The 14,644-nt window shown below is 40.0% G+C and overlaps 1 protein-coding gene across 1 annotated transcript; it reads right to left on the bottom strand.

Moving 5' to 3' along the window:
* Positions 1 to 498: 498 nt before the first annotated feature.
* CLK1 (CDC like kinase 1) lies at positions 499 to 11,346 on the bottom strand. The gene is made up of 13 exons (XM_055345145.1): positions 11,189 to 11,346; positions 8,877 to 9,034; positions 8,360 to 8,588; positions 7,274 to 7,364; positions 6,807 to 6,873; positions 4,632 to 4,748; positions 4,377 to 4,543; positions 3,474 to 3,568; positions 3,249 to 3,378; positions 1,866 to 1,948; positions 1,354 to 1,433; positions 989 to 1,079; positions 499 to 872 (listed from the first exon to the last, which is right to left on the bottom strand). Exons 2-13 carry the CDS (start codon positions 9,032 to 9,034, stop codon positions 729 to 731), a joined length of 1,452 nt encoding a protein of 483 aa, XP_055201120.1. The 5' UTR covers positions 11,189 to 11,346; the 3' UTR covers positions 499 to 728.
* Positions 11,347 to 14,644: the final 3,298 nt, after the last annotated feature.

The raw sequence follows: 14,644 nt of genomic DNA on the forward strand, positions 1-14,644 counted from the left end.
TAAAAAGATTTTATTTGACAGAGAATGAGCTTGAGTGCACAAGCAGGGGGAGGGGCAGAGGGAAGGGGAAAAGTAGACTCTCCTGCTAATAAGCAGGGAGCATGAAAATGGGGCTCAATCCCAGGACCTGAGATGTTACCGGAGTTAAAGGCAGACCAGACCCTTAACTGAGCCATCCAGGTGCCCCCCTGGAAGCTTTTCTATCATTCGTTATTACTCTTGAATGAGCACAGGACCTAAAGCCATTTGCAGTACCCTACTGGGGGGTGGAGGGCAGGTAGAGATAAATTTGAGTGGGAATAAAGGGAGAAAATAAATTGGGGCCAATCTCTAGTTCTTTGTATCCTGTAAAATTTGGGTTTATTACATTTGGTTTTAAGAAGCAAGGCATAAAAGCCCCAATGTTGGCAATCCCTAAAGTGGAAACAAAGCTATCTTTCCAAAGACTTAAGGAAATATATACAGGAAGAAAAACGGTGCTAAAAACAAACTGTAGTCTTATCAATTTCATAAGCACAAAAATTTATTTTGAATATATCATTTTATACAGTAATTACTTGAAAAAATGTTCATTACTTTAGCTATTTAATGAATCAAATTATCCAAGCAAAATAAACATGGCAATACAAAAATGTAAGAAATTTACAAAAGCTATACAAAATAAATTATTTAAAATTAGACTGATACAGTCTGTAAAATCTCTTCAAGAGAACTATACACTTACAAATCTATGTAGCTTTTCTTAGGGGGTAAAAGAAAGGATGCTTTAAGGCTTCTTTGAGAGTAATCCTTTTAGCTGGATCATACTCCAACATTTTCTCAATGAGGTCAAAGAGAAGCTCATGTTCAGCATCCTGAGAGAGCATAAATTCCTGAAAGGAAAAGAGTCAACAGTCCTTTCAACCATCATTCATTATAATTTTATTTCTCTACCATAAAGAGAAGGGAATCTCAGAGTTTTAATCATATAGCAATGGCTCAGGCTCACCTTCAGAGGTTTACAGCGCCGTGAAACATATCTGCCAGCAGAACTGTGTTCATCCCAGTCTAATCGATCGTGATGGAAATATTTACGTTTCCTAAAAGTAAGTCAACACCCAGTCATTTTTATAATGTCAACCATGAAAACTTAAAACATCTAGTGAAAGTGACTGGTTTCATCATTATGCTTTTATAGATCAAAGATGAACACTTTACTGGAGACTTGAAAAGATACCCTAGTTACTGCCTTCCCAACAAAGTAATTGGAGTGAAAAAGAATTGTCTAACACTTCATTGTTTCAATGAAGTTCCAATCAGAATATAAGACCAAGTGGTATAAAGGATGGCACCTACTCTTAAATAAAAACATACCTGGTTTTCTGTATCATATGTTTTGGTAAAGGTCCAAGAATCCTTTCCATCATTGCCAAATGCTCCTTACTATCATGTGTCTAAAACAATAAACAAAACTTGTTAAGCACACCATGTGCCTTGATTTCATTTACATAGCTGAATTTCTAGTCCATTAGAGATCAAAACGGAAATCAGAGATCAAAAACGGAAGGTGATCATAAAAAAGGGCAAACTCTTATCAAGTTACAGCTGCAAAGTATTAAGGCCCACAGAACAAGCTCACCAATGATTTCTCCCCATGAACAGAATTACTGTTTATATTTTAAAATGTTTTAAATAAAATGATAAATTATGAAGGAAATTTAATACCCAATAGCATCAGTTACAGACTTTTATTTCTTTATACTTCACAAGTAAGTCTATAAGGGGGGGGAAGCTGCTTAAGTGTGTATACTTTGCCTTAAAGGGCTCATTTACATACCCAAGCACCTTTTTTGAGTAAAGCCTTGAAACAAAGCACTGTCACTTACTGGAAATACTGTAAACCCAAGGTAGTATTCAATGAGAATGCATCCTATACTCCAGACATCACATGGCTGGGACCATCCTAGGGCTGTAAAGCAAAAGCAAACAAAAAACTTTAATATTTCTTAAAGACATTAAACAACAAAAAAAACCACAACAAGCCAGCATACAATTTAATATCTGAGCTAGAAATACCCTAAGGAATCACTTAAAGTGTATTGTAATAGAATAACATATGAATTAGGGCTCTGGAGACCTCTGGTCAAGTTCCAACTCTTTTTGGGACTAGTGATTTGGGGAACTGTTTTTCCCCCCGAGTCGTAATTTCCTAACCAGTAAAATGAGAGTTACCTGCACCATCCAAGGACTTGACAAGAAAAGTGTCTGAGATATAATAGGTGTGAATTACATTTTAAAATCTCATCACATTACATATATGCAAACTCAATTCCAGGAAAATTAAGACATTTAACTCAAAGTATTAGAGCTATCTGGAACAAGTATGAGCTTAAAATCCTTAATGTATTTTATTTATCTTGGTTTTTTTTCTTTTAAAGATTTGAGAGAGTATGCATGAGCCATGGTGGGGTGAGGGTGTCAGGGAAAGAGGAAGTAGAAGCAGGCTCCCTGCTGAGCAGGCGGCTTGATGTGAGGCCCCATCCCAAGACTCTGGGATCATGACCTAAGCTGAAGGCAGACACTTAACCAACTGAGCCACCCAGGTGCCCCAATGTGTGTTTTTAGACTGAGAGAGAGACTTCATGCACACATAAGCTAGAGGAAGGCAGAGGGACAAGCAGACTCCCCACCAAGCAGAGAGCCCTAAGAGTGGCTCCATCCCATGACCCTGAGATCACCACTTGTGCCAAAGTCAGATGCTTAACCTACCAAGCCACCCAGTCACCTCCTATCCTTCATGTGTTTTAAGTTAAAATTTTTTTTCGGTATTTTTTTTTTTAAGGTTTTATTTATTTATTCATGAGAGAGAGAGGCAGAGACACAGGCAGAGGGAGGAGCAGGTTCCATGTTGGGGGCCCGTGGGACTCCATCCTGGGTCTCCAGGATCAGGCCCTGGGCTGAAGGCGGTGCTAAACCGCTGAGCCACCTGGGTAACAATTTCTTTTTTTTTTAAGTTAACAATTTCTTAAAGGGAAAATTATTAAAAAAAAAAAAAACAAAAAAAAAAACAACCCACAAATAAGACTAGAGCTATAAACTTTAAAGTTCGCTTCAGGAAAGATATATGCAGGTTCTCAAAAGCACAATTCAGAAGCAAGTTACCTAGCACCGGGGGGGGGGGGGTCGGGTCTGCTCCCCACCCCCATGTGTGCAGGCATTTGCACACAATCTCTATTAAAATAATAATAAAAAAAGAGAAAGTAACTTACCCAAAATAACTTCAGGCGCCCTATAATGCCTTGTAGATACCAAGGTACTGTGATGTTCATCATCATAGGTTGCACTTCCAAAGTCTACAACTTTAATATCTGCATTTATTAAGGTACGTTCATCACGTTTCTAAAATCACAAACAATGGGTTAAGGAGGCATGATATTAAGAAGGCACAAGATATTAACTTCAAACCATGAAGATAATACACTGAGAAGACTTACCATTTTGGGATTATATGCCTCTGTGTAGTCAGACTGCACAAATAAGATGTTTTCAGGCTTTAAGTCTGTGTGAGTCAACTTGTTACTGTGCAGAACTGAGAATGAAACAGAAAAAGTTGCTGTAATCTGAAAATCAAAAACCCAACCAAACTCAAACTCAAAAGCCCTACAACAAAAAACCTGATGCCTTTTCTACCTGTCCAAAATTGTCAACATTCAGTAGCCTGCTTAGAAAACCACCCACTACCCTCAAAGTTAGTCCACTGCCAGCTAACTGCTCAAAAAGTATAGTAGTATTTTTCTTCAGGAAGCAGAGATTTGCCAGTTTCCAATGACGGCTTGTAATATTTGTAAAATTGTGTGGATTTTTTTCTGGTTGGCAAAGTATATAGTCTTATTAAGAATAGCATCAATGAAATTTACTGAGGAAAAAAATGAGATTTACTGAGAATATGAGGATATTTAATATTAGCATAAAGCATTAAAAATATTTTTAGCCATTATTTACAAAGCAGATACATAAAAGCAAGATTATCCTACTTGATGCAACATTGATAAAGAAATGACTAGTCAAGGATTAATCTAGACATCACCGGAGACCATGAAAACAGTTATCAGAACCATAGTTAGCAAGTCTTCTGGAAGAAGTAGGATAGTTATAAATAAATAAATACAGCTAAATTTGTCTTTCTACATGACAATGTATTATATGATAGACAATATACTACTTACTGAATGAAATGCGAAACTGACCAAGAGCTTATCATCTTTCTCATCCCTATTCTTAAGTCAGGCTTCCATAAGCTGTATGTTAGATCCCATTTTTTCTTAAAGATTCAAATTAGTCTGCATTAAATTAGTCCCAATAACCTCAAGTTTCTTAAAGATATACCAAATACTTACAATTCACTGACTTGCATATCTGATATGCCATCTTCCTGATATGATCCAGACGAAACGGCAGAAAACCATTTTCTTTAATGAAGTCGTAAGTACTAAGTCCTAGTAGTTCAAACACAATGCAAATGTGACCATGATGTTCAAACCACTCCAACATCTGGACACAGCGGCTATAAACACATGAAAAATAACTGAGTACAGCCTCTCACAATTTAAATCTACCTGAGAGCATTTTCTGAGTTCTAATTTGATACTTACAATGTACTGCTGGGGTCTGTTGTATTCAAGTGTTCCAGAACTTGTATTTCTGAGCGAGCAGCTTCACAGTATCTATCGACATTTTTAACTATTTTTACTGCTACATGTCTACCTCCTCTGTTAGAGAAAGTAAAAAAAAAAAAAAAAAGTTATGTTCTCTCTGAAACGACTGATGTACTATATATTGGCTAACTGAATTCAAAAAAATAGAGGATTCCTGGGTGGCTCAGCGGTTTAGCACCTGCCTTCGGCCCACAGTGTAATCCTGAAGTCCTGGGATCGAGTCCCACATCAGGCTCCCTGCATGAAGCCTGCTTCTCTCTGTATCTCTCATGAATAAATAAATCTTTAAAAATAAATAAACTTAAAAAAAAAAAGACATCTTCTTCCACTTTTCTATCACTCTTTTCAAACTGTACTACTACTACCATTTTGTTTTCTTGCATTTACTGGCTAGCATTCGATTTTATCTAACTAAAACTAAGTACTCTCTTCTAATTGCAACTCAATGTAAGCAGTGAGAATGATCCTCAGGTATATGAAAGAATCAGTTAACACAAATACATGCTGAATGACCCAATTGTTTTTCATCAAACCACTACTCATATGAATTCTTTCTTGGTCGTTCAACTATATATTAATAGTCGAAACTTAACAAGAATATTGAGGTATCATTATTTCAATCTGTAGCCCAACTATAAGACTCATAACATGTAAAAACAATTTCTTCTTGTATCATCTGTCACCAGCAAATATTTACTCAAAATTTTTCATTTTAGGGATGCCTGGGTGGTTCAGGGGTTGAGCCTCTCTGCCTTTGGGGATCCTGGGATCGAGTCCCACATCAGGCTCTCTGTAGGGAGCCTGCTTCTCCCTTCTACCCCTCTCTCATTAAAAAATATGTAAAATCTTAAAAGAGAAAAAAAAAAAAACCTTCCATTTTGTCTGTTACCAGAAAAAATGGGGTATGGGAGGGGCCGTAGTAATGAGCTCTACTTCTCAGAGCCTCACTAATAGTAGGAAGCCTTTTCTAATTCACTCAGAAAAGCTCTGCCCTTCAGAAGGAGAAGTAATTCCAACAGGAAACAAAGCAAAGGCAAAAAATTTTTTTACACTATCTCAAGAAATTTCTGTCAGTAGTTTAAAAGGCCTAAGTAGGGGGATTCCTGGGTGGCTCAGTGGTTTAGCGCCTGCCTTTGGCCCAGGGAGTGATTCTGGAGACCCGGGATTGAGTCCCAAGTCAGGCTCCCTGCATGGAGCCTGCTTCTCCCTCTGCCTGTGTGTCTCTGCATCTCTCATGGATAAATAAAATCTTTAAAATAAAATAACATGCATAAGTTAAAAAAAGAAGGGCATAAGTATTAAACATGTGATGCCAATTTAGAAAGAGTTCTCACCCGTGGCTGTGTTATCCATTATAGCATCTGTATGTTATGAACTACAGTATTTTCTAAAAATACAGATTCCTAGCTAACTACTCTGTAGACGGCATCAATATGCCTGGGCTAAGTGCCGTTCCAAATACTCCTAACATAAAAACCAAAATTGTGGGAAGTTCTGATTTAGATCACTAATCTGGGGGGTGTGGGGGGGGGGGGAAGAGGAGAGGAGACAGTCACAACTGTGCCCAGTGGGACAACAAAAAAATACGCTCTAAAATAGTAAAATCTGCTCTCAACTCAAAATTAAGGGCTACATACACTATTGCCCTTAAAAAAATTTTTGGGGGCAGCCTGGGTGGCTGAGCGGTTTAGTGCTGCCTTCAGCCCAGGGTGTGATCCTGGGGCCCCAGGATGGAGTCCCACATCAGGATCCCTGCATGGAGCCCGCTTCTCCCTCTGCCTGTGTCTCTGCCTCTCTCATTAATAAATAAAAATTTTAAAAATAAATATAAAAAAATATTTTTTTTCATTTGAGAAAAGAGAGGGAGCAGTACATGGGCTTCATCCTAGGACCCTCAGATCATGACCTAAGCCAAAGGCAGATTAACCAAGTAAGCCACAGGCATCCCTAAAGTGTTGGTACCTTTCACTAGGAATTTCCTACATCAAAGTAAAAAAAACCAAGGGACAGGATTAATAGTGTATCTATCATAGTCAGAACATATTGTAAAGCTAAGCAAATTTTCTATTACTGCTGACAGCCCCAAATGCAATCACAAGCTAGGAAACTTACGCTTTATGATCAATGCACTCCACGACTTTTCCAAAAGCTCCTTCTCCTAAAGTATCAACAATTTCATCTAAAAAAGAGAAATAAATCTCAGTTATACCAGGAAGTGGAAACAGTTTACTTAACATAATAAATGCTATCAATACAGATTATTCTAGTTGATGCTACAAATTTCCTTAATCACTAGACATTTTATCGGTCAACACTGTCAAAAAACATTTATAACTATTTTTAGGTCTAATTTCATTCTTAAGCTCATTTTATTAACTTGATTTACTGTTTTTGGAACTTCTGCTTAACAAATATTAAATTTCTAAAGAAAGAAAAAAAAACACAATCCCCGCCCACCAAAAGAAATGGAAAACAAACAAAAAAACAGAGAAAGAAAAAAAGATTTCCAAATCCCTGAAATCTTTATATATAGATTATGTTATCTGAAAAGTTAATAAGTGTTGAAAAATATTCTATACATCTTGCACTTAGTACGTCTCCACTCTGACAGATCAGGTGACCCTCCTCATCATCCTCTACACTCCTGGTTCTTTTCCTTCGGTGACTCTTCTGGAAACGTCAAGTGGGCGGCACCAAGATCATCCAGCCAATCAATATACCCGAGTGAATTCAGGGCAGAATACGAAATTCATTCAGCGGGGAGATATTCAGGCATTCAGATACACGCCAGGCCACAAACGGTTGGCAGGAGCAATTTCAAATTCAGTCCCCAGAAATTCACAGGGCACATAGTTTATGTTAACAGGAGAAAAACATGGCAAGGAACAGATTTTCAGATAAGATACTCAAAGTGGCAAGGCAACAAAACATAATACAATTGTTTTTCTTAAAAAAAAAAAATGCTAAGTTGTAGCATTCACTGAAATATAATTTTAAGTTTCTAGTGTTCTAATTTAATGTTGCAAAATCGTAGGATGTAATATTTACTTGGTCAAAGTAGGCTGTGGCCAAATTAAGATTTCCTAGCTAATCTAAGAAAACAAATATCAAAACAGTAAATAAAATTAAAGTCCTAATTTTGGGGAGAAAAAAAGATTTGGCATACAAGGATAACACTATACCATTTAAAATGTCATCTGAAATGATCTGCAAATTAACCCATAAACTGTAATGTTCATCTGTTAAGTGATTTGCTTAGTGAAAAAAAAAAAAAATTAGAGCATGCTTTGCTAAAAAAAGGCATGCCTAACTAAACCCTCAACCTTACAAAAATAAAACGCCTATTCTACTTTTGTGATAAAACTTCAATTTATTAAAACAAATCAGATTTCTTGAACTACCATAAAAATTAACTAAGTTAATTACTTCTACTGACTCACTGGAATAACAATTAGTTGCCAACTAGTAATAAAACCTGTTACTCTAACTTAATATGCACTGTATTTCAGGAATTTCCTATTCAATGCACAAACACAGAAAGAATCCAAGTTAAATTGAGATGACTTCTTTTTAAACAGAACTTTCTCAAATGATCAAACACAAATCAAGTATTCCTGTTCCATGTGAGAAATAAACTTTAAAAAATATTTTAAAAGCGCTCATACCCCATGTGAACGATGGTGTGAAGTACTATGGTGATTCCTGTGTTTGCTTTTATAACTACTTCTTCCACTTCTCCCAGAAGACTTGCTACTATGGTTCTGATATCTGCTTTCATGGTCTCTATGGCGATGTCCAGGTTCACATCCTTGACTGTAGTCATTTCTGTATTCATCAATGTAGCGTCGACTATGATAATCTTTCTCGTTTATGGATCTACTTTCCAAATAATGGCTAAAAAATAAAAAACATTTTAATGCTTTATGCTAATACCAAATATTCTTAAAATCTCAGTAAATCTCAAGACACTAATCTTAATAAAACTATGCTTTCACATGAGAAAAAATCCACAATTTTTCCAAACATTACAAGCCATCATTGGAAACAGGAATAGGACTCATGGTTAAGTGATACTGTAATTTTAGTCATGAAAATAAACCCCTCCCCCTTTTACTGATATAACTGACATACATTCTAATGAAATGTATTTTTACATGGAGACACTTTAAATACCATCTTTACCTATCAGATGTTTTAGAGTGATTATATTTGCAGCGCTTGTTTTCCCGGGCACTGCTATGCGATCTCTTCCTTCTTTTATGACTGCTGCTTCTCCATTTTCCGCAGTCCCAATCTTTTTCATCCCAGTCAGGACAATAAGTTCTCTTTGAGTGTCTCATCTGTATAAAAGACAAGTTTTCCCAGGTAAGTTGTATCCCACTTGTCAACATTGAGTTTAGTAAAACTCTTCTTCACAAATTCACTCTAGCTATGACTTTTTCAATCTTAATTTTTTTTTTAAAGAACTATTTTTTAATTTTTATTTATTTATGATAGTCACAGAGAGAGAGAGGCAGAGACACAGGCAGAGGGAGAAGCAGGCTCCATGCAACGGGAGCCCGACGTGGGATTCGATCCCGGGTCTCCGGGATCGCGCCCTGGGCCAAACCGCTGCGCCATCCAGGGATCCCTCAATCTTAATTTTTAAAAACATTTTATTACTTTTATTTTTTTAAAGATTTTATTTTTAAGTAATCTGCACACTCAGCATGGGGCTGAACTTACAACCCCGAGAAAAAGTCACATGCTTTGACTTAGAAAGGTGGCCCAACTGTTCTTTAAAATCAAAGTTCAAAAGTCGTTGTTAACCAATCTAAAAAAAAAAAAAAAAAAAAAAAAAATCACTCATAAATCCAATTAGTGCACTGTGCCAAAATGTGGAGTCCAAACTCTATTAATATTAATAGGCATTCTGCCATTATCCACCTTATTCTAAGATTTATTGAAAGCACTAGGAAAAGAAAAAAAAATGAGGTGGGGAGCCAGGAAATCCAATTTACCAACTTTGGTAAGATCTTACCCCTTTTCTGTCAGCAGCACAAAATTACTACCCGTCCACGTATCTAACTCGCCTCATTCAACTCCAACTCGAATGCAATCGTCAATGTTCTTAGCGACAGAACCCTCACTACTATTTCTTCGTGAAGATAAACGGATCAAACTACCAAGGCCTTTTATCATACACAGAAGTCAACGGTGGCATTTAAAAACCACAACATACCATCTTTTGAGGTACCCAGCACACGCTATACCCAGTAAGACCTAGCTTATTCCGAAAGCAATCTTACAAGATCAACTTGGGGGAGGGGAGCACCTTCCTTTCAATGTTTTGAACAGAAATTCCTAATAACTTGAAAAAAACAAAACAAAACAGGGCAGCCCGGGAGGCTCAGCGGTTTAGCGCCGCCTACAGCCCAGGGCGTGATCCTGGAGACCCGGGATCGATCCCGCGTCGGGCTCCCTTGCATAGAGCCTGCTTCTCCCTCTGTCTGTGTTGTGTCTCTGCCCCTCTCGCTCTCTCTGTGTCTCTTATGAATAAATAAATAAAATCTTAAAAAAAAAAAAAAGAATGAGGGAGGGTATCCCTGGGTGGCTCAGCGGTTTAGCGCCGGCCTTCGGCCCAGGGCGTCATCCTGGAACTACGGGATCGAGTCCTGCATTGAGCTCCCCGCAGCCGCCTGCTTCTCCCTCTGTGTCTCTCATGAATAAATAAAACCTTTAAGAAAAAAAACAGTAGATAGCATCTTTTCATCTCAACCACCGTTCTTAACAGTACTAACTGAAGGGACGCCACCACGTCTTTGCACGTAAACTATAAACCAAAAGGCTCCAGCTGCTCCCTAGAGGTTGGGGGCAAGGGGGCGCAAAATTCTATAGCGCAAGACGTCTCATAACCTGACTCGTCTCCCACGCACCTTCGAATATACCCTATTATTTCTGCTTCTCCGGGCTCTGCGAAACCTGATTTTGGTTAACGCACCGAGGGCAAGGACACTCGCGACCTTCACTCGAATCCTTTAAGACTCGACTAGACGTTAGGTGCTACCGAGTCCTGTCAGGTCAACGTGATCTATTTGCTGCGAACACAGCGGCTTACGGGAGAGCGACACGCACATCCAGGGACCCAAGTACACAGCACCCTCAACAGGAAGCCTCGCCTCCTCCGCCCCGCCGCCATCTTACAGCTCCGCCGAAGAGGCCAAGGCCGCCGCCGACAAAATGGCGCCCGCGGGCCCTGCCGGCGCTCCCGCCAGCCGTCAGTCAGCGCTAGCCCTCGCCAGCGTCCGGGGCGTTGCGGTTTAAGGAGAAAATCGCGGCAACAGGCTCGGCGGCGCTAGGAAGACAAGCAGGCTGCCTTCACGCAACCCCGGGAGGCGGCGGCGGCGGGGGGGGGGGCGTCGTGCCGGAGATTACAGGCAGCAAACAAGCGAGAGGGCATCACCAGGAACAGAAGGAGGGCCCTGACACCTAGCCCGCTTCGTCCTGCGTCTTACCGTCCCGGCCAGACAGTCCAAGCCGAAAGAGGCAAAGCTTGCAACGCGACAACAGGGAGGAGCCCAACTGGCTGCGACGGGCTCCGAAAACAAAATGGAGGTGACAGCCGCAGCGTCGGGACTCGACTCGAAAACACTGGTGACGCCGCGAGCGCGTCTCGCCGCAGGGCGGGGCGGGGTGGGTGGCGCTTGTGCGCAGGGACTGCCGGAGGCCCGGTGGCCGACGAGTGCGCAGGCGCCGGAGCGGGAGCCCGAAGACCGAAGGGGGAGGTGGGAGGTGTCTCCCGGCGGCCATGTTGGGCGCTCTGGGTCTGAGGCAAACCGTGGAGGTGCTAGAGAGGACTCTCGAATGTGCTCGGTAGACGTGGCAAGGAGTGAGGGAAGCGTGCTACTAAATCTCCTGTGACCTGAGTGCAACCACGCAACAATCCTTAAAACAAAACAAAACACGACGTCCATCCTATAGTCATAAATGAGTTAATCGTCTGGATTTCGGCTTTTGCTAAGGTTCTGAGATTTAAAACTAGGTAAGTCTTTAGTAGCTGGGACTCAACATACACCGAAATTAGATTGGAGAGATTTTTTTTTTTTTTCATGTTTTTCATGAGACACAGGGAGCGCGATGCGGAACTTGATTTCCGGACTCCAGGGTCACGCCCGTGGCCCAAGGGAGATGCGCAACCGCCGAGCCCCCCGGGCGACCCTCGTGGTGTTAAATGTTGCAGAAATGAATGGGCAAGAGCTTGGAGACAGGAAATGGGGACCTTTCACTGTTAAGCATTTTGGCATAGTCCGTCCTCTGCATGACCTCTTAAGAGGGGAAATGGAAGGGCTTGAAGAAAATGTCAGGAAACAACCTTAACAACAAAATCATCAAACTACACTTGGATAGACTAGTCACTGCCAGTCCTAGCCCCGTGCCCTCCACAGTTTTGTCTTATTCACTCGTTCCAAATTTAGTGGAAAATGTAAAAAATTATCATTTTTAAAGATTTTATTTATTCATAAGAGAAAGAGGTAGAGACACTGGTAGAGGGAAAAGCAGGCTCCATGCAGGGAGCCTGATGCTGGACTTGATCCCAGAAGCCTGGGATCGTGATCCCAGCCAAAGGCAGACGCTCAAAAAAACAGAAACAAAAACAAAAAACAAAGGCAGACGCTCAACCACTGAACCACCTAGGCGTCACAAAAACGTATAAAATTAACTTAAAACCAACCATAATTTTACTAGCTGTTGCACAGGAGAGCAACATATGTAGCCAGCCCTACACAGATGCACAATTATTGGGTAAAAAGTGATGAGGAATATGTATTTCCAAAATTCTATGGTAGTTTGCATTTCTTAAGCCCCTTCATAAGATTTGAAGATGTTTTAAAACTATTAATACTTAAATCTTTATGGGGGCCAGGGTCACCAAATAGAAGGTAAATATTTCAGAGGGAAGAATTCATCACTGTTAACTTGTGAAATTCAAGACCTATTTAGCATTTTTCAATCTTAAGCAAACCTAAGGAATCCCTGCCTTTGGAGAATAGTAGCTAATCATAGTGAGCTGGTTATTGTGCCAAGCACTGTACATACATTCTTAATGCTAACAATCTAGTAGGAGATGGGAGAAAGGCATCAACTATATTGTGCTTTTACAAGTAGTGAAGGACTGCAGAGAGAAATTTAGAAATCACAATAAGATTACAAGGGTGAAAGATGATGAACATTGAAAATAATCTTGTGTATACTACCAAAATTAGTTTTCGAAATGGTTTTAAATTTACTCATACCTAGGCAATTACTAATTTGAGATTTACCCAAAATTTCATTTATGAACATTTTTTTAAAAATTTTTATCCTTTTTTTTTTTTTAATGTATTCATGAGAGACACAGGCAGAGGGAGAAGCAGGCTCCATGTAGGGAGCCTGACGTGGGACTTGATCCCAGGGCTCCAGATCAGGCCCTAGACTGAAGGCTGCCCTATGAAAATATTGTGTTCCTAGTGCATACTGTTGGTTTTGAGGTGGCACTGTCCCCCCCCAATTCATGTTTAGTCTTGACTCCTACTACCTCAGATTGTGACTTATTTGTAGATAGGGCCGTTACAGACCTACTTAAGGTTAAAATGAGGTCACTAGGGTGGGCCCCAATCCAATATGACTGAGGTCTTTCTTCTTGAAGAGATTACTCACTGAGATTGTGTAGAAGATGGTCATTTACCAGCCAAAGTGAGACCTTAGTGTAAACAACCCTGCCCACAACTTGATTTTTTTATTCATGAGAGGCAGAGGGAGAAGCAGGCTCCACACAAGGAGCCAGACATGGGACTCCATCCCAGGTCTTTAGGATCAGACCCTGGGCCAAAGGCGGCACTAAACCGCTGAGCCACCCGGGCTGCCCTAGATTTTTTTTTTTTTTTTAAAGATTTTATTTATTTATTCATGAGAGACACACACAGAGAGAGAGGCAGAGACACAGGCAGAGGGAGAAGCAGGCTCCATGCAGGGAGCCTGACATGGGACTTGATCCCGGGTCTCCAGGATCACACACTGGGCTGAAGGCAGCGCTAAACCGCTGAGCCACCCAGGCTGCCCTAGATTTTTTTTTTTAAAGGCAATTTATCCATCTGGAATTTTGCTGCATCATCATGTGTGTTGAAATTCTTTTGCTATTTTTCTCCATATAATTTACTGGTTATCTTAACACAATTTATGGGATAACTTTTCCCTTTAATGATTTTTTTTATTTATTTTTTAAATTTTTTAAATTTTTTTCCTTTAATGATTTTGAATTGAACTCCTGTATACTATCCTAGCCATATCTCTTGCACCAATTTAGTATTTGGAGCTTTATAAAATGTTTGCAGCTAATCCCTTTTTCATTATAGCTTTATTTTTATTTATTTTTGAAGATTTTTTTTTTTTTTTAAATTTCACAGAGAGCACAAGCAGGGATAGAGGGAGAAGCAAACTTCCCACTGAGCAAGGAACCGCACGGGAGGCTGGATCCCAGGACCCTGAGATCATCATCCAAGCTGAAGGCAGACACCTAACCAACTGAGGCACCCAGGCACCCCTTACTGTAGTTTTATTTTTAAGATTTTATTTTGGGGGCATCAGGGTGGCTCTGTTGTTAAATGTCTGCCTTTGGCTAAGTGTGTTTTACCTCCGGTTAATACATGGAACAGACTCAACTGCTAATGTGATGTGTGAACCAGCCACTTCTGTGAGTGGAAAGCAGTGTCATGGATCTTGATCCTCATGATGCCTCTCAAAGGCCCAAGATGGGCAGCCAGTCTTTCTATAAGATCCTTATGGCTATCACTAAACAGACATTATAAGGATGAGCTCTAAAAACTAAAAACCCACCATATTGGTAGCACGTAAAGAAACAAGAGCAGGATTGTTTTTTTGTTTTGTTTGTTTTAAGAGCAGGGTTTAGAATTAAAATTGACAGAATGCCAGTC

The sequence above is a fragment of the Nyctereutes procyonoides genome, unplaced genomic scaffold (assembly GCF_905146905.1).
Source record: "Nyctereutes procyonoides isolate TBG_1078 unplaced genomic scaffold, NYPRO_anot_genome, whole genome shotgun sequence".
In the NCBI taxonomy this organism is placed as follows: domain Eukaryota; kingdom Metazoa; phylum Chordata; class Mammalia; order Carnivora; family Canidae; genus Nyctereutes; species Nyctereutes procyonoides.

Excerpts from the sequence above, each read along its gene's own strand:
- CLK1 (XM_055345145.1), bottom strand. The coding sequence starts at position 9,034 with ATGAGACACTCAAAGAGAACTTATTGTCCTGACTGGGATGAAAAAGAT. Across the intron at positions 6,874-7,273 it reads AGACGTACTAAGTGCAAGAT|ATGAAATTGTTGATACTTTA; the intron begins GTATAGAATATT and ends TCTCTTTTTTAG. Across the intron at positions 4,544-4,631 it reads ACAGACCCCAGCAGTACATT|CCGCTGTGTCCAGATGTTGG; the intron begins GTAAGTATCAAA and ends ATGTGTTTATAG.